At 40.2% G+C, this 17,649-nt stretch overlaps 2 protein-coding genes and 1 long non-coding RNA gene across 4 annotated transcripts; all 3 read left to right on the forward strand.

Moving 5' to 3' along the window:
* The first annotated feature begins 1,185 nt into the window (after nt 1-1,185).
* On the forward strand, nt 1,186-1,682 carry LOC119012860. Its single transcript, XR_005072619.1, has 3 exons — nt 1,186-1,312; nt 1,403-1,431; nt 1,521-1,682. It is a non-coding gene; the product is annotated as an uncharacterized LOC119012860 (long non-coding RNA).
* A 1,671-nt stretch (nt 1,683-3,353) lies between these two features.
* LOC119012517 lies at nt 3,354-8,404 on the forward strand. 2 transcript variants are annotated; one of them, XM_037086426.1, is made up of 9 exons: nt 3,354-3,479; nt 3,660-4,001; nt 4,131-4,382; nt 4,527-4,574; nt 4,656-4,742; nt 4,822-4,850; nt 5,767-5,823; nt 6,038-6,106; nt 7,381-8,404. In XM_037086426.1, the coding sequence occupies exons 1-9, from the start codon at nt 3,419-3,421 to the stop codon at nt 7,495-7,497; spliced, it is 1,062 nt and encodes a 353-aa protein (XP_036942321.1). In that variant the 5' UTR covers nt 3,354-3,418; the 3' UTR covers nt 7,498-8,404. The 2 variants fall into 2 exon arrangements, with proteins under 2 accessions (XP_036942321.1, XP_036942323.1); XM_037086428.1 differs by having other exon boundaries at nt 3,401-3,479; nt 3,663-4,001.
* A 5,517-nt stretch (nt 8,405-13,921) lies between these two features.
* Nucleotides 13,922-16,785, forward strand: LOC119013007. The gene is made up of 8 exons (XM_037087305.1): nt 13,922-14,057; nt 14,269-14,568; nt 14,711-14,986; nt 15,083-15,142; nt 15,365-15,454; nt 15,549-15,577; nt 16,399-16,464; nt 16,605-16,785. The coding sequence occupies exons 1-8, from the start codon at nt 13,997-13,999 to the stop codon at nt 16,707-16,709; spliced, it is 987 nt and encodes a 328-aa protein (XP_036943200.1). The 5' UTR covers nt 13,922-13,996; the 3' UTR covers nt 16,710-16,785.
* The last annotated feature ends 864 nt before the right edge of the window (nt 16,786-17,649 follow it).

Consider the following 17,649-nt stretch of genomic DNA (forward strand, 5'->3'; position numbering starts at 1 on the left):
ACATAGTGAGTAAGTGATACCCATCTAAAAAAAAACAAACAAAAAAAAACCCTTTAAATTCTACATTCAAGGAGTGGTTAGACACAGACATCAGACAGACACTGACAGACAGAGTGTCTGTTTTCGGGTGGATTGAATTGTCATTGTTTCTGATGGACAGGTTTAAAAATGACCAGTGCTTAAAAATTTCTAATGTCTATTTGCCCTCTGTGCCCCCTTAATGTAAAAATTGTCTTGTGTTTTGATTTTCCATGCCCTCGTGTGTCCACTTGAGTTCTCCTGTGTATTCCCCTTGTTGCAGTTTGTCTGTCTGTCAGTGTTTTCCCCTCTCTTTTTTGTTACATTCAGCTTTTGTTAAATAAAAGCTCACATTTTGTTTCCCCTCAATCCTGCCTCTTGTCCTATGAGTAACTGTGTTTGGGTCCACCTCCTGTCTCCTTAGCTTTCCCCTTTGAACCCTCGTGACATATGGTTTTTTTTTTTTTTTTTCAGTTTAAGTCTTTATTTTGTCCTCAGTGTTTGCATTGAACAGCACACTATGACTCTGGTTTTGAAAGGCAATTTACAAATAAAAGTTTTTAATCGTTATTAATCAATCCATTTCATTAAGAGGGCGAGTCCTTCATAGAATATTTTTTTCTTAATACTCATCTCTCACTTCACAAATTGATATGGAAAAAGCACAGACACACAGTCGAGTGGCTGCATGTGGATCACAACGTGGACACAAACAACAGCAGCGATGTAAAAACATCACAGTCGGACGCTTCAGCCAGTGTGACTCTCATGCGTTTACATCAAAAGTCCGACCATCTCGAGTTGTTCCTATGTAAAGTGATGGACACCTACACTAAACAAGTTCAGCTGTTCACATTCGGCTCTCAGACTTCAGGTGAGAAACCAGGTGAGTTCCAGTAATGAGCCGTGTACAATCAATTCGTCCTGACATGACAACAAAAACATCAAATTCGATGGCATAAGAAAGTCAGAAGGCTGCGCAGACACTGAACATTTTACAGATTGAAGAAACAGTTTTTCCTGCTCCACAGCAGGTGTGTAAAAAAAAAAACAACAGGATGTATTTTGCTATAAATAGTATAAATGTCATCACAATAATAGTTTTCTTTCAAACTGGAAAATGAAAATCTGTATGCTCTTTTTTATTTAACTCTAAAACCTTGTTCTCTGACATGATGTTTGTGCTCCACAGCTCGTACAGATTGTTCTGTTGTCGACTACATCATGTTGGTTCTGCGTGTGGCTGAACTCGTCCTGATTACTGTGATTACTGTTCTTCTCATCAGAGCTCCAGGTAAGAAAATTCACACCAGCATCTGTTTGGACTGATGAACACAAAGTGTCAGTTTACAGCTGAAATGTTACTCTGTGCTTTATTTCCCAGGGAACCGGAGAGCGCCTGATGACGACACTGTGAGTTGAAGATTTGTTGTCCGGTTTCTAAATATCATCTGGGAGTCTGGGGCCCTTTTTCGACTCGATCTTTGTTTTGCTCTACACAGGTGCATCATGATGAAGACGTCGTCTCAGTGAGCTATGACAATGCTGATGGCCCCTCTGCCTCTGTCTTCACCGGTCAACAACGTCGACTTCAACTCAGAACAAATAAGAAAATGAGAAAAAAAAAACCCTGGCAGAACCATTTTCAACTGTTTCTTCCCGCATAACTATTTAGATAAGATTTCTGTAATTGCTGTTGAAGGTGTATCTTTGACAGAGGTTTTTACTATGTTTTGTACATTTTGTAGTGTGGGTTTGAATTCTTTCTTAAATTCTGTAAAAAAAATATAATCATTCAGAATTTTGGATAAAACTTTTCTAACTGTCCTGCGTAGTCTTGTACTTGTAAAAGGTCACAGTTTATGATGCAGACAGCAGGACAACATCAGTGTGAAGATGCTTGGTGTTGCCACAGTTCTGTCAGTCGAAGCAGGAAACGGATAGTGGTGGCAGCCATCTTGGTGGCTGTCACACCGCCACCATCACCTCTTCCTACTATTGAAAAAAAAAAGTGTCAGCTCATATGCATGTAATCTGAAGGTAATATGATCCATATTCTAGAAATGTTGATATGATGCATATGAAATGTACAAATTTAACATATCCATGGTTTGCAAAAACCACCCAATACTGATAACACAACCACATTTTACTCTGCAGACCGGATAGATGAGTCAGAAACATTGATATGACTGTGAACAACATGCGAACAGCCAGATCACAGAAGATTAGCTAGTTACCACTTTTGAAACATCACAAAACTTTCAGGATGTGTTTTCAACACAGGTTCAGAGCGCACCAAAGAGATCTCTGTTTGTTCTATATAGTCAGATTTGGCCATGAGAGGACATAACCTCAGAGCTCTGCGGCTGTCGTGGCCACATTTACGTCAAAACACTTCCCCTTCATTTCTTAGAAACAGCAATATGTGGGATGAGGAAGCAACAATTCTAAAACCGCTAAAGTACCACACTATTTTTAAATATATATATACCATACCGCACAGCTACAGGCATCGGACCATGGGGCATTTTTTGTGTACAGCTGCTTTGCATGACTCGAGGTTGAAAAAAAAGAATCCCTGTTGGCGTCTGCTTGACCTACATGCATCCACTTGAACATGGCCTTTAGGTGGCTCAGTCGAGGGGAACAGCTGGCTAGCTCGGTGAGAAGTTACAGCCAGTTAGTATAGATAGCAGCTAAAGCTATCGTTCCTATTAGCTGGCAGACGAGGTGAGATGGTTTCAGCTCTGGACCAAGAGCTCTGGACCGCCGGGAGATGGAGGTGTTCAGGCCTGGAGCAGGGGCGCCAAAGGTCACTGTCAAGGAACCTCTGAACGAATGAAAGGACATAATGTCATCAGCATATTGGAGTCAGATTCAGGTGCCAGTTCTATATAGTTTATGGGACAAGCTGAATAAAACCCAACATATCTACATGGTATGACCCTTGCTGTGTAAATGCCTCTACAAAATGTAAGAGCATGCTTCAGAGAATTGACATATGACTCATTTGTCTCTGCCACGATCAAATTACTCGTGGCTAACACCTAAGGTCTGGTCACCATAACAACAAAATGGGAAGTGGAAGGGTGTTCATCTGCCCTTGAATGCCCTGCAAACCAATGAAACATTAGTTTGATGCCTCCATCATCCAGGTAATAACCTGCGAAACAGAAAGGGGTGACCGGTAATGGAGTTGCTCTCTCATCAGTGTGATAGGTGCACAGAAAACAGTGACAGAGTGATCCGTCTTTCTTTCATAGGTTCTTTGGTCACTAAAGGGAAGTCACACTTCACCCATAAGAGGAAGTGAATGCTGCGCCTCTCTCGAAGAAGCGTTGGCTCAGACATTTTGACACTTCAGGGCGTGGGAACAAGAGAGCGAGAGAGGAGCAACATGGTTCAGTTCAGATGGATTAAAACGTCTTTATTTGCAATATTGCCGCTCCTGCTTACAGGTAAGAACATACAGAAGAAATAAAATGATCTAAAACATCACTAATAGTGTTCATGGAGCTTTTGCTATCTGTTTCCAACATTGTGTGTTGAGTGGATTCTTGTATAGAGAGCGTTTGCTGTTGTCCTCACACATGAGTTCCTATCACAGTTCATTTTTCATGCTTATCTGTCATCTTCAGCAGCAGTAACTGGACTGAATCACACCTCCGTCACTGCCAGAGTTGGAGATGAAGTCACTTTGCCTTGTGACAATGTGATCAAAACTCGGGACAAATGTAACAGTACCTCTTGGCTTGCCAGTCGTTCTGGGGAATCAGCAAAACAGCTGGTAAATCTTGGACAGATCAGTAAAAGTGAGATTCCCAAATCTAGATCAGACAGACTGAGCGTGACAGAGAGCTGTTCTCTGGTTATTAAAAATATCTCAGTGGAGGATGTTGGTCGTTACACCTGCAGACAGTTCAACAAATCAGGAAAACAACAAGGTGAAGATGCTCTGGTTTATCTGTCTGTTGTTAACGGTGAGTATTTAAATCTTTATGTTTTTAAATCAAACTGTTTTGTTAGAACAAAATACCAAACATTACAAAACTAATGATCACAGTGATGAGGTTTATTTTATTCTTGTCGTCTTGTCTCATCTTCACTAGTGGAGAAACTACAGGGGGATGACAGAGACACCTTGACCTGCTCTGTGTTGACATATACTGGATGTGGACACACAGTGAAGTGGCTGTATGATGATAATATGGATGGAGTGGAGACAGTAACACTTACCTGTTCTGCCAGGTTGACATATAAACCTCCTCATCTTAATCACAAGTCAAACTATCACAAGTCACCTGAGTGTGAAGTGACAGATGATCAGAGTGGACAGACGCTGCTGTGGAAAGTTAACTCAGGTAGCTACACTTGGTGTATTGAATGAATTTTAAGTTTTAAGATCATATTAACATTTCCCATTAAGACTCTTCATGCACTAAACATGAGGTAGTTTTTTCACTTTATGTTGTGTTTTATTATTTCATACGATATTCATCTGTCAGTAAACGGCACTAAAGCAACTCAAGAAAATGGCTCCCCTGGTTTCACAGGTAGGTAACTCTCCTGGTCTTTCTCTCTCTGCTTATTTGTTAGTTGGCAGTCAAAATATAAAGTTTTGACTCTCCTTCCAGACTGGTGGTGGGTCATCATCGTGGCTGTGGGTTTTGCAGCGCTCTTAATAATCGCTGTTGCTGTCATCAGATGGAAGACGGCCAAAGGTGAGAGCATTTTAAGATCAAACTGATGGATCAACCTGTAGTTTTGGAGTGGAAACTAAAGTCGATTTTGTCTTTTCAGGGAACAAAACACAGAAGAATGACAACACTGTGAGTCTGAAACCTTAATAACCAAATGTTTATACAGCTGTGAGGTTAACTGACACCACTGCAACAGCAAAGTTCGGCGAGATTGATATGTGAATTCCCCGCAAGCACACAGCGTGTGCATTAATACTTTATCTAAAGGTCCTTGTAATAAGTGTCAGTTAGGTGATACGGCCTTTATAAGTCATAATCACACTTATTATTATTATTATTTAGATAAATAATAATAATAGCAGTTATATTACCAACTGGTTACAGACCCTAGCTATATTTGAATGACGGCAAAGAGACACGAAACAACTAAAGAGAGGAAGTTACTATAGAGAGAGATACAACTGCCATACGGAGACAAAAAAAAAAGGACTGAGGGACACACAACTACCACAAAGGTATATGGAACTACAAAGAGACAAAAAAGTACCACAGAGAGACACAATACTACAAAAAGACACACAACTACTACTAAGAAACATGAAAAATCTACAGAAAGACTCAAAACAACTACAAAGGGAAATCATAATGAATATAAAAAGACAAAAACAAGTACAAAGGGATGCACAGCTACAAAAAGACACAGGATAAAAAGGACAGAACAGGACAGACGCAACTACAAAGAGGCATGAACGTTCCACAAAGAGACACAAAACTACAGAAAGAGACAAAAAACTAGGGAGACACAAAACAGCTGCAAAAGAGACACTATGTCTCGTTCAATCTGTATTTCTCCTGTAGAAAAAAGGTGGTAGGTTTTACAAATGTATGCGTCCATGGGCCTGTTGTTGCATAATCTGTCCATTCACTTGCCTATTTTATCTATTAACACTTGGTACAAGGACCTTATGATAAAGTGTTAACATATGTGCTATAATAAGTGTCCACTGATGTAAATGGAAAACTGTAATGGACTGTGTTTCCCCAGGGTCAGAAGTTGAACCCGGCAGTGACTCAGCCCTCTGTGGAAATCAGTCAGGACATGGTGAGATCACGCACTTCATCGCAGTGCAGTGTTAGACTCACTGTTATTTATAGTTTTTTCTTCAAAAAGGTAGCAGTATGAGACACACAGTTATGTTTTTAAACTCAGAGAGTCTAACCGTTCTGCAGCAAAGAAAAGAGGAAATTGTGTAAGTGATGTTGATTACCCTATCTGGACTGAGCAGTCATTGCAGTATGTTATCTTCTCTGTGTAGGTGGAACCTGAAGATGGCGTTTCCTACGCCTCCGTCAGCTACACCAAGATGACCAACAGTGGACCCCAGGTGGGCTAAACTGGTGCTTTTTAGCTGAATGCATCACGCAGTATCCTAACAACAACCATGAGACTCTAACATGCTGATGCTGAGCAGGCCTAATCTTTGCTATGATCAAAACAGTCTCTCAATATTTGCTCATTAGGGAGAAACACATATGCAGCTGATGTATCATTAGCATTAGTATTAATATTTAGTCAAAAGTATTAGAGAAATTGTAGTATTTGACCAGAGGGTGGCACTAGTGGGGCTTTACCACAGGCACTTTGAGCCATGGCCAGTCTCACTGTGCTGTGCTGATCTGGTTTTCAATTGCCAGGTTTACAGATTCAGCCGAGCTAGTAACTGCTGGTGAAAACGCGACATTGATTGCTGTTCTTTGATAGTACTACAGGGAGTATTTGCGGTCGCCGCTTTGACCGCTGCTCAAGACACATTCATCATCGATTAGAGACAAGTTTTTGAGCAGGTAGCACATTTGTAATGGAAATGCAAATCCCTGCTGCGCTGGGGGTCAAAGTGCTTTAAGTACAGCCAGTATAGCCCATTTTTTGCCCAGAAATGCCCTAGAGGGGAAGAGTTAAAGGGCCATCATTAAATTCTGGGGGCCACATAAAGGTCTATACCAAATTCAATAAAAATCTATCCATTAATTGTTAAGACTCGTCACTTACAACCACAAACATTAACCTCATGATGGGCTGCTTGTGAAGGGGCAGCCAGCAACAGCAGATGAGCACGGTGTGTATGCTGGGGAAAATACAGGTCACGATTCCTTATATTTGCAGGGTAAGCACGAGGGGAAGGCCACAAAATGCACTTCTACCGTGGCGCCGCTTAGCTCGGTTGGTAGCGCGCGTGACCCATGTGCCGAGGCTCTGCAGCGGACCAGAGTTCGACTCCCGGCCCGGGTCCATTTGCTGCTTGTCACTCTGTTTCCTGTCACACTCTTCAGCTGTCCTATCAATAATAAAGCCAGAAAAGACCAAAAAAGAAAAGCAATTCTAAGTTGTTCTCAACTGCACTGCATGTAGTTACATTCCTGAGGAGGTGCATGCCAGGTTACGCCATGGGTATGAAATGGATTCAGCGCAGAAGCAAAAAAATCAAGCTTTACCCGGTTCTGTCACCAGGAAAATGGCTAGAAAATGACATTTGATTCTGGATACTTGGCCAGATCTCTAAATACTTTAGATAAGATATGTAAAATAGATACAACAGACAGACACTGAACTCTGCTGTGTAGTTTATGTGTCATACTTTCTCCTCTTTCTGTTTTAAAGGGTAAAGGTGAGAGTGACGAAGGTGATGCAGTGACCTACAGCACAGTGAAAGCTTCCTGTTCCTCTGCTGAACCCTCGGCTGACCTCAGCAGCCTCTACGCCACCATCAACAAATGAAACATAGTATTATGACAGCTCATGTCATTACACTGAAGTCCGTTTTTATTCGCACGTGCTGTGCTATATTATAAACATTGTATATGCAGCCTAAATCCTGAAGAGCATTTCATATTTATTTATGTTTTTGTATTTAAACCTCATGCATGAACAAAAGACAAAAACTTCTGCATAAGGTTGTACATACTTGTTTTATAATGTTGTTATTGCTCAGCTCTTAGTTAAGCATGTAACCATATTTTTTTCTGTTACAATTATTATTATGATCATTATTAGGATTGGACCGTTTCTGCCCAGAATTAATAGTCATAGCTTAAGAAGCAGCACCATTGAAAAAGTAGAAGTAAAAATCTCATTCACATTGTTGAATTCTAAACTAAATATGGAAATGTTTATTTATTTTCCTTTGCAAACCTGCTTTCAGCTTTAATTCAGCTCAGTGATAGCTGTTTGTCTGTTCAACCAGGAACCTAATGTGCTCATGCACCTGGTTGTACCTCTCAGGGTTTCTGACTCAGTAACCTGCCCGGAACTGTGAATTGTTCTTCTGTAAACCATCCGCTGGTCACACATATTTTTCTGTTCTGTGGATCAATAAGTGGAAGTCATTACCCACTTAGGAACAAAAGAGGCCCAGTGTGTAGGGTTTAGTGGCATCTAGTGGTGGGGTTGCAGATTGTAAGCAACTCAACACGCGTCATTTCAGCCTCCCCTATGGTAGCTCCTATATACTTGAGGTAAATTAATATATGTCAGGTTTTGCCTCTAAATCCCCCTAAATCCTACAAACTGGACCTTTAAAGGGATCATCACTGGGAGCGTTATTTAAAGAGGGATCAGTCTTTTATTAATTTTTTTTTTTTTTTTTGTATCATTGTTTATGCTCTGTACATTTTCATTTGGGAATTTCGGGAAAAAATCCAATAAATGTTCTCATATTCAAAGATTTTTTGAAAGTTTCTTTCTGCGTCCTTGCAATTGTTTAAAGAGAGACACCGCAGGTGAAAACAGCATTATTTTTGGCATTTTTTTTGCTTCAACATGTCTTCTCTCACATTAGTGGGAAGATGAGGTCCAAAATACTCATTTGGGTGTTTATTTTAGCTCAGACTTCTGTTCTGGGTGTTTATGAAGAGTATCACATATTTAATGATGACCCTTCATTTGCATATGTGAACATAAAAATTCAAGAAAACATAGTGATACAAAAAATAACTGTCATAATGTATGTAATCAATTGGGGAAGTTTCATGAAGATATTAGTTATTGTTTTTACAATACTTTTTCATTGTGCATTTTTGCAATACATACATATCTTTTAAGGTCACAATCTCAAAATAAGTCTCCACCTCAGCAGGACTCACATACATCAAACTTCCCCATTCTTCCAGATGTTCTTCTTTTTTTTTTTTTTTTAACTTTGATTCATAAAAACATGGAAATGTATTTATTCATTTATGGCTGTTGACAGTATTTTCTGATGTATGGAGTTATGATGTCGAATGCTCCCTCTTTAAAAAGCTTTGACTCGTATCTGTCTTCAAATGAAACAAGAAATTTTATCCAAGCTTTACCCAACGTTCAGCTTTCTGCTCTGGAGATTTATGCATAATAGTGCATTTAAACTCGATAATGCTTTACTTGCACATTTAAGCACAACATTTGAGGAAAAACGATGAACAACAAAATGGGGGAGGGTGGGACACATTCACTAGAGCACTGCTAAATAACCGTCTAACCGTAGCTACTAGTTAGCTCAATTCGCCAGAGGTGCTGGTGTTAACGACACCAGAACAAGAGCTTTGGACCGGGGCTGGCTGGTCAGCATGCTACCTGCTGTAGATATCTCTGCGACACAAAACAGATGTGTCATGATGTCAAAACTGATATTTCCTCACTTTCTACTGATAATTTTAGTTTGCAACATAGATTCTTACGTTTTGGGCCTTTAGAAACATGAGCTTCTTGGAACTAAAAGAAAAAGGACGAGGGGAAGTGGGCAACTACGTCACGAGAGCCTCATCAAACAAGTGACGGGGTGGAAACTGTGGATTATAGATATAGATGTGGATACATTTAGAGTCACTTTGTCTCTCCTGCTGCGAGGCTGATGTCACTGTTGTCAACAACGGAAGACAAAAGCTCATATGTGATTAACGAAGCAAATGACATCAGGGGAAAGAAGAAGGTCACATGAGGAGGCGAGAACTGACTAATCACAGGAAGTCGACACTATATAACTCTTTAGGAAGACCCGAGAGCGAGCAGAAACAGAGAGGAAGAGCGATGGGTGGAGTCAGAGGGATTCAAATTTCTTTTTTTACTGACCAGGGTGCTCCAGATTACAGGTACAGATGCATTCTTATTGTCTATCCTTGGGATCTCAGCAGCTGTACCATTTGGAGCTGGACCATTCCCCCTCTTTTTCAGCGTCAGAGATGGAGCTCAATTCACCTTGACTTGTGAAAATGTGACAGATGATGACTGTGGCAGCACCACCTGGCTCTTCAGTTTTTTCCAACACACCACCACGCTGTTCGAATATGGGCAGATTCACAAAGACATCAAATCAGGCAGCAGGCTGATGTGACGGAGAAGTGTTCTCTGGTTATAAAGAGGGTCACAACTAATGATGCTGGTCAGTACACATGCAGACATTTCAGATCAGGACAAAAAACTTCAGACACTTCTGTGTTTCTGTTTGTCGACACCGGTGAGTATTTACATTGCTCTCAGCTCAAACCGTCTCGTAAGAAAAAAAATAAATACTGATTTTTCTCTTTTTTCTTCGTCGTTTTCTTTATTTCCAAATATCTCCAGGTAAGAAAACAGGTGAGAATATGATGAGCTCTCTTTTTTTTTTTTTTTTGCACAACGAAGAGAACAATGGGGAAAAGTTGGTGCAGTTTTTGTTATGATTGTGAAAAACTAAAAAAAAAAAAAAAAAAAAAAAAAAAAAGGACGATTAAAGGTGAGAATCCAGGATGCAGATTTTTTTTTTTGATAAATAAAAATGTTCACTGTGGTGTCTTTCTTTTGTCTTTGCAGCAAATGATAAAGGGATGGATGACAACATTGTGAGTTTCAAAACTGAATTTTAGACAACATCTTTACTATTACTGATCTAATGATCTACTGAACTAGTGTTTGTGTTAGATTTTTTTTTGTTTTACTACGACGGTAACTGTGGTTGTGGAAAATTAAACAGTTTTTAATTCTGTAATCAATGTATGCTAGAGAACATATCAGGATGTGAGAGGAGGGGACAGTCTCCATCAGGGGGTCTTTGTTTTGGGAAGGAGTAATTACCAACTGTCATAAAGTTTGTAATCGCTGTATTTAAGTCAGAAACGTTTGAAAGACTAGAGAGAACATTTCGGTGTCCTCTCTCCATGCTGCGTGTATTAAAGAGATTTGACTGATCACGCTGAGTCTAAAATTCACAGAAGAATTAACAACTCTCTCCCTCGACAAGGAGAATTTGCCTTACATGCTTTGCGTGTAGCTGTCGAAACAAAACAATAATGATGACTGAAGAAGAACATCCTCATGGTTACACGACTGAACTGGTAAATTGCCTGTGACAACATTTAGCAGACTTTTGTCCAAAGCGACTTACAAATTCATACACTGATGGCAGTGGCTGCCAACTGCTTATTAGGAGCAATTTGAGGTTCAGTGTCTTGCTCAAGGACACTTCAACATGCAGCTAGGGGGAGCCAGGATTCAAACCAGCAAACTTCCGATTATTAGATGACTCACTCTATCTCCTGAGCTACAGCTCCCATACCGCCAGCTACTAAAACATGACTGGTGCAGAGTACTAGATTTTCTACACACTGATCAGGCCGTGGACAAGAAAAATGTCAGCCTTTCAAAAGAGCTATAAAGTTGAGCCAACAGACTGAAAGCATGGGGAACTTTATACGCCTCTTAGCAGCGTATTTATTGTTGTACTTGACTGCATTTTGTCAAGAAAAGAGGAACTTATCTCCTGGACTGAAGTTTAAGAGTCGTGAAAATCACCACAACATGTTTTGCCTGAGATAATAAAACATATACAGATACTGTAATTCATACACAGTATTGAATTGTGCACATGTCGCTTGTTTTGAGCTCGTTCTGGCATTAGTTGAACTGTAAGATGCTTTTTTTTTTTAACCAAATGTGAGCAGACTGTGTTTGACCAGGAGCTGACCTCAAACCCTGTGGTGACTCAATCTGCTACAGAAAACTGTTCTCACAAATATAAGTGTACGTGATCAACTCACACCCTCCTGCAAGAGGGACAAAAGGGGAAGGAAATGGTGCAACTGAACAACAGAGCAGAAAAGAATGAGGGTCGTCTCTCTCTCTGCATGCCCACTGGTATCCTGTTACGATATTATGATGGTGGGTTTTTTTTTGGATCATTCTGATAATGTTTTGCAATTGGAAAACATCACACCTTGGTTTTTAGAAACCTGCATGAGCTCTTCTCTCTGGTGTAGAAACCAGGACACTGCGGCATGTGAACACTGAAAACAGTCGAGACACACTTGCAGGCGGATGATCAGAGACTCTGATACTGTTCTGATCGCATGCACAAGGATCTAAATAACCAGGTCTCTCATGCTCCATGTAAACATCACATCCCCTAAAAAACAAGATGGGGTCAGAATAACAGCGTGAGAGTGAGTCAGTGTAAATCAACATGTTACTGAGCAGCCATGTTGTCTTGTCTGCGTAGGCTGACCCTGAAGACGGTGTTCGCTATGCCTCCGTCAGCTACACGAGGAAGACCAACAGCAAAGCTCGGGTAAGCAGTCTGATTGGTTATACTGCTGTTGGTGATGAATGAATGGGTTTGTATTCTGAAATAAGAGGTATACAATCTACAATCGTGTTATCTTCTATCATGTAGCACTACCAGGATATGCTGTCATGTCATTTTTGTTCATCTGTTTTCTGCGTCCCCTTCTTTTCTCAGATTCGGGGCGATGATGATGATAATGATGGCGATGCGGTGACCTACAGCACCGTGAAAGCTTCCTCCTGTTCTGCTGGAGGCTCTGCCGATCCCAGCAGCCTGTACGCCACGGTCAACAAACCAGACAAACAGAAGACCAGTCACAGTGCATGTCACTGAATATACTTCATGTTACATATTTAACAGTATTTAACATTTCACTGGTTTTGAGCAAAGAAGAGGAATATCTGAGAGTGGAATTGTGGAATAAACGCTACGAAATGTCTTGTTTTGCTGGATTGATTTTGATGTTTTGTTTTAAAACTGCCCATGATGAGTCAATCAATCAAAATCAATCAATCAAAATGTATCTATAATGCACTCAAAAACAACAACTGTTGACCAAAGTGCTGTGCGATAAAACCGAAATGGCTAGGACAGTTAAAAACACAAAGACCAGTTTGGACAGACACAAGGACAGACAGGGGCCATTCAGACTGAATTAAAAGCCAAGGGGTGAAAATGTGTTTTAAGACGAGATTTAAAAACAGGCAGTGTGGAGGCCAGCCTAACATCTAGAGGCAACTCGTTCCGGAGTTTAAGGGCCTCAGATGCAAAAGCACGATCTCTTCAGTGCTTCAGCTTTGATCGAGGGACGACCAAGATCAGCTGGTCGGCAGACCTGTGTGACATAAGGTTTTTAAAGATCACTAAGGTAGTCCAGCAGTCTTATAGGACTGTGATGCTGGTGCAGTAGACTGCTCATTCAAAACCAGGCACTGCAACTGATCAACATCACAGGAGACAACTGTGTGCAGCTTCCTCTGGAGCCACAAAAGGGTTTAAAATACTTGTTTCACATATACAGTAATACTCCCCAAGTACCCTTAAATTAATTACCCTCACCAGAATTAACCTATTATGTTTTAAAGTGTAATATATACTGTCTCTGTGGGAAACGTCTTATTTCTCTCATCTCATTTAATTTGCAGGATTTTCTGTAAAAAGCCTTTTGACCAGAAGGGGGTGCAGTGGGTTAACCAATAGCATGTAGAAGTCATGTAGTTCATAGGGCTGTCTGCACAAATCACAAATGATCTTAATATAAACCTGCTGTGCTCAGGTGTGCTCAGTGAGTAATGTACCAGTGTAGAAAGTCAAAGATCGACATATTTAGGTTTTTTCTATCTGTTGCATCCCTTTTAGACAAGCACCTCTTTTTATTGTTTCATATGCCATTATTTATCATCCATGTCCCTGTTTAATGGAAACATCCTGTTGCTGTGAAAGTGTTCAGAGCAAAGAGCAAGGAGGTGGGATTTGACGTTTGGATTAAATAAATGATGTTGACCGATGTTTAAATAGCTGAATGTCACCTGCTCATGTAAGAGTGTTGACTGCTTGACAGGAAGAGGTCAAAACCGAGAGGAAGATGACCTAAAATGAAATATCTGTCACAATGAGGAAGTGTCAAACATTATACGCAGGAAGCACCTCTCGAGAGACGAGTGTGAAAACGAGAAGTAGCAAAGAAAAGAAAGAAGAAAAACAATGTTTGGATTCAGATGGACTAAAATGTTTTTGCAGCCGATTCTCCTGCTTCACTTTACCGGTAAGGATACACATGAGCAACTTCAGTAATGTGAAGATTACCAGCACTTGATTGCTCCATGCTGTCTGTTTTTAACATGATGTGGCTCAGTGGTTTCTTGAAAGCCTCCAAAGTTTTAGGAACTTTTGCCACATTGTCACAAACACTATCAGTGTATCAGTGTTCGGCATAGCCTTATTTACTTATTTGTTGATGTTAATTTCTTCTACAGGTCTAACACGACAAGATGTTGTCTCCGTCATAGTCCGAGAAGGAGGTGATGTCACTTTACCATGTCAAACTGTGACAAATGATCTCCATAACTGTGCCCACACCACTTGGAGCCTCAGTCCTACTCCTACATCATCAGCAAGAAATCTGTTTGTACATGGGCAGACTGTTGAAACAGCCAAAGCTAAATCAGACAGACTGAGTGTTACAGAGAACTGCTCTCTGGTTGTAAAGAAGGTCACAGTCGAGGATGTTGGCCGTTACATCTGTAATGACAGTCTTGATCTGTCTGTTATCAAAGGTATTTACATCCTAATCTTTTCAGCGCAAATTGTCTCGCTAGAACAATATACTGAAACATTGCTATCATTGTGAGTACAGTGATAATTGCACTGTGGGTGTCTATAACTCACAACGTGCCCTTCACTTCACTTCTTCACCAGTGACCGAACATAAGGATGATGACAAGGTGACATTAAACTGCTCTGCGTGGACTCGAGGACGGTGTTCACACACAGTGAAGTGGCTCTTCGCGAATAATGATGTGGGTACGGACCACAAGGACCTGAAGACAACACAGTCCAACTGCTCGTCCAATGTGACCTTTACGACATCTCATTTTATTTACACATCGAGGGGTTATAATTTATTGAAGTGCAATGTGACAGATGGTTACAGCAGAAAAGTGCAGCAGTTTACCTTGAAGTCCAAGCCCTCAGGTGAGAATATGATGAGCTGTTAAAATCACCTCAAACTGAGACACTGATTCTCCCCCGAGTGGAAATCACAAACTGAATTTTTTTTGTGTTTAACAGGATCTAGAAACAAGGAGACACCCACAGAGCCAGAACGTGATATCCCTCAACAATCTCATTGTATGTCTGTCTGTCTCTCTCTCTCTCTCAACTTTCTATCTAAAGTATGAATTTTAGACCAAGAACGTGTATTCATGATGTTTAATGGTTGCATGTCTTACAAAAAGAAATTGCTTGATTGAGATAAAGCAAGTGTGTGTTGTGTGTAGCCCATTCAAATATTCAGCATGTTGAACAGAACAGAAAAAACTCTAACCAAACATCTTCTCATTTCACTGACAGATTTGTGGTGGTTGTATGTCGTTGCGGCTGCGGGCTCAGCTGCGCTCTTAATAACTGTTGTGGCGCTCATTAGACGGAAGAGAAATAAAGGTGAGAGCACCACATATCAAACTTTTCATCAGCAAAATGTTTTGTTAAATATGAATTTTCACCTAATATATAACTCTCTTCTATGTCTTTTCAGGGAACAAATCACAGAGGGAAGAAAACATGGTGAGTTTTCAATATAAGAATCAAAAGTAAGTAAATCATCTCTAATGAAACTGCAGCTTGAGTGCTGGATGTTGAAAAGCTGACTCTAAATGGATTTGCTGGCTTTAAAAGTGAAACAATACAAATCATGTGTGAGAGCTGTGGAATATCTTGAGGTCTGTTGAAAAGCTGTCTCTGAAGTGTTGGCTTTAAAGTTAAATATAACATTAATGAATGAGTGATGTGAAATATTTTCAGGATGCGTTAAAAAGCTGACTCTAAACTCTATTGCTGGTTGTGCTTTGTTTAAAGCAACAGCTGAAGAACTATGCATAGTTTTAAAAGTAAGGTGAGCTTTAAAAGTGCTAAAAAAAAAATAGAACAAACTAGGAGCTAAACTGTATTGCTAGCTTTAAAAGATAAACAGTACAAATAATGTATGAAAGATGTGGAATATTTTAAGGTTTGTTGAAAAGTTGCCTCTTAACTGTATTGCTGGTTTTGTTTGAAGTAACAGTGAAAGGAGTATGGATAGTTGTAACTGTGAGATGAGGTTGAAAGATGCAAAATACACCTTACAGCTACAGCTAAACTGCATTGCTGCCTTTAAAGGTCCAGTTTGTAAGGAATTTGAATTTTGAGTTTCATACTCAACATGTAAAATAATGAAGCTTTGGGTTTCCCAACTACTGACACTTTGAACTTATAGGGAGAGTCAGCTGCCCTACCAAAGCATCGGTCTAACTTTCTTATAAATAGTACCTTTACAAAATGAAAAAAGGGTGAAAGCCAGTACATATCCATATGCTACTGAGCACCGTTAACTTGTCCTCTCTGTGTAGGCTGATCCTGAAGATGTTTCCTACGCTTCCATCAGCTTCACCAAGAAGACCAACAGTAAAGCCCGGGTAGGCTGTTACGACAGTTTTATGACAATGTTTCCATGGTGTTTTTATTGCATCTTCTGGCCTTGTTGTGGTGAGCTACACCTTACCTTATACTCTTGTGCAATTTCTGTATTGTTCTGTGCTGCTTTTGCGTCCTATAGGTTCGAGGTGCTGATGAGGTGGTGACCTACAGCACTGTGAAAACTCCCTCCTCTTCTGCTGGGGCCTCTATTGATCCAAAAAGCCTGTATGCTACCATCAACTAAAAGGAAAACATTACTGTAATGTTGCATTTAACATCACAATGATTCGTCATTAATTAAAGCTTTCTGGTGCGAGTAATTCCCAGAGTGACTGATTTTAACCAGAACTGACCCCTTTCATTTCCCCTTTAATGTCACTGTATTGATTTGTATATATGCATGCAGGAGAGGAAGGAAGGGAAATGTCTCGTCAATAGTCTCACCCTTAATTCCGTGTCTTTGTTATATCTAGCAGATCATTTGGAGCGTAAGAATTGATTTTGCACAGCTGCTCTGTTGTTGTTAGCTGTGCTGGCTCAGGCATGTGTGAGCTGACCAATCAAAGGAGGCTATGTCTTTTGGGCGGGGAGTTTAAAGTGACAGGAACTAAAGCAGAGCGCTTCAGACAGAGTATGAGGAAAAGATACGTGTGTTTTTTTGAGCGCTAAAGCATGTAAACTTATTCTATAGTAACCCAAAAACAAAATTAGGGACCTGAACACATGCAAAATGACTTTTTAAAATAATATTACATCCTTTATAACAATACTCAGTACTGAATTCCTACAATTACACTTTGACAAATTGCAAGATGCACTTTTTAATATGAAATGGGTAAGTAAACATTCTCTAGAGCCAGAGATATTGTGGACAATGGTGTTCCAATTACCACTCTGAATGGACAACATCTTGAGTGGGTCTCAGAGTGCAAATATACAGGACTAATTTTCTGTGCTCAAAAAGAAGCAGATAATTGAAGCTGCCGTCTTGTCTGTCTTGGCTTATGGTGACTGTATTTATAGACTTGCCCCTGCCTCCACTTGAACCCCTAGATTCAGTTCATAACTCTGCCTGAGGAATCGTGACTGGAGACAGTTATTCTACTCATCATTGCATCTTCTAAAATCTGTCAGCTTTTCAACAAACCTCTAAAATTGTCCACGTTTTTCATATATTCTTGGTA

Source organism: Acanthopagrus latus, chromosome 22, assembly GCF_904848185.1.
Source record: "Acanthopagrus latus isolate v.2019 chromosome 22, fAcaLat1.1, whole genome shotgun sequence".
NCBI lineage: Eukaryota > Metazoa > Chordata > Actinopteri > Spariformes > Sparidae > Acanthopagrus > Acanthopagrus latus.

What these genes read in the sequence shown, in the direction of transcription:
- LOC119013007 (XM_037087305.1), top strand. Translation starts at nt 13,997, where the DNA reads ATGTTTGGATTCAGATGGACTAAAATGTTTTTGCAGCCGATTCTCCTG. An exon ending in TCTCCTGCTTCACTTTACCG is followed by an intron (nt 14,058 to 14,268) that starts GTAAGGATACAC and finishes TTTCTTCTACAG; the next exon opens with GTCTAACACGACAAGATGTT. An exon ending in AGACCAACAGTAAAGCCCGG is followed by an intron (nt 16,465 to 16,604) that starts GTAGGCTGTTAC and finishes TGCGTCCTATAG; the next exon opens with GTTCGAGGTGCTGATGAGGT.
- LOC119012517 (XM_037086426.1), top strand. Translation starts at nt 3,419, where the DNA reads ATGGTTCAGTTCAGATGGATTAAAACGTCTTTATTTGCAATATTGCCG. An exon ending in TTATCTGTCTGTTGTTAACG is followed by an intron (nt 4,002 to 4,130) that starts GTGAGTATTTAA and finishes CATCTTCACTAG; the next exon opens with TGGAGAAACTACAGGGGGAT. An exon ending in CAGATGGAAGACGGCCAAAG is followed by an intron (nt 4,743 to 4,821) that starts GTGAGAGCATTT and finishes TTGTCTTTTCAG; the next exon opens with GGAACAAAACACAGAAGAAT.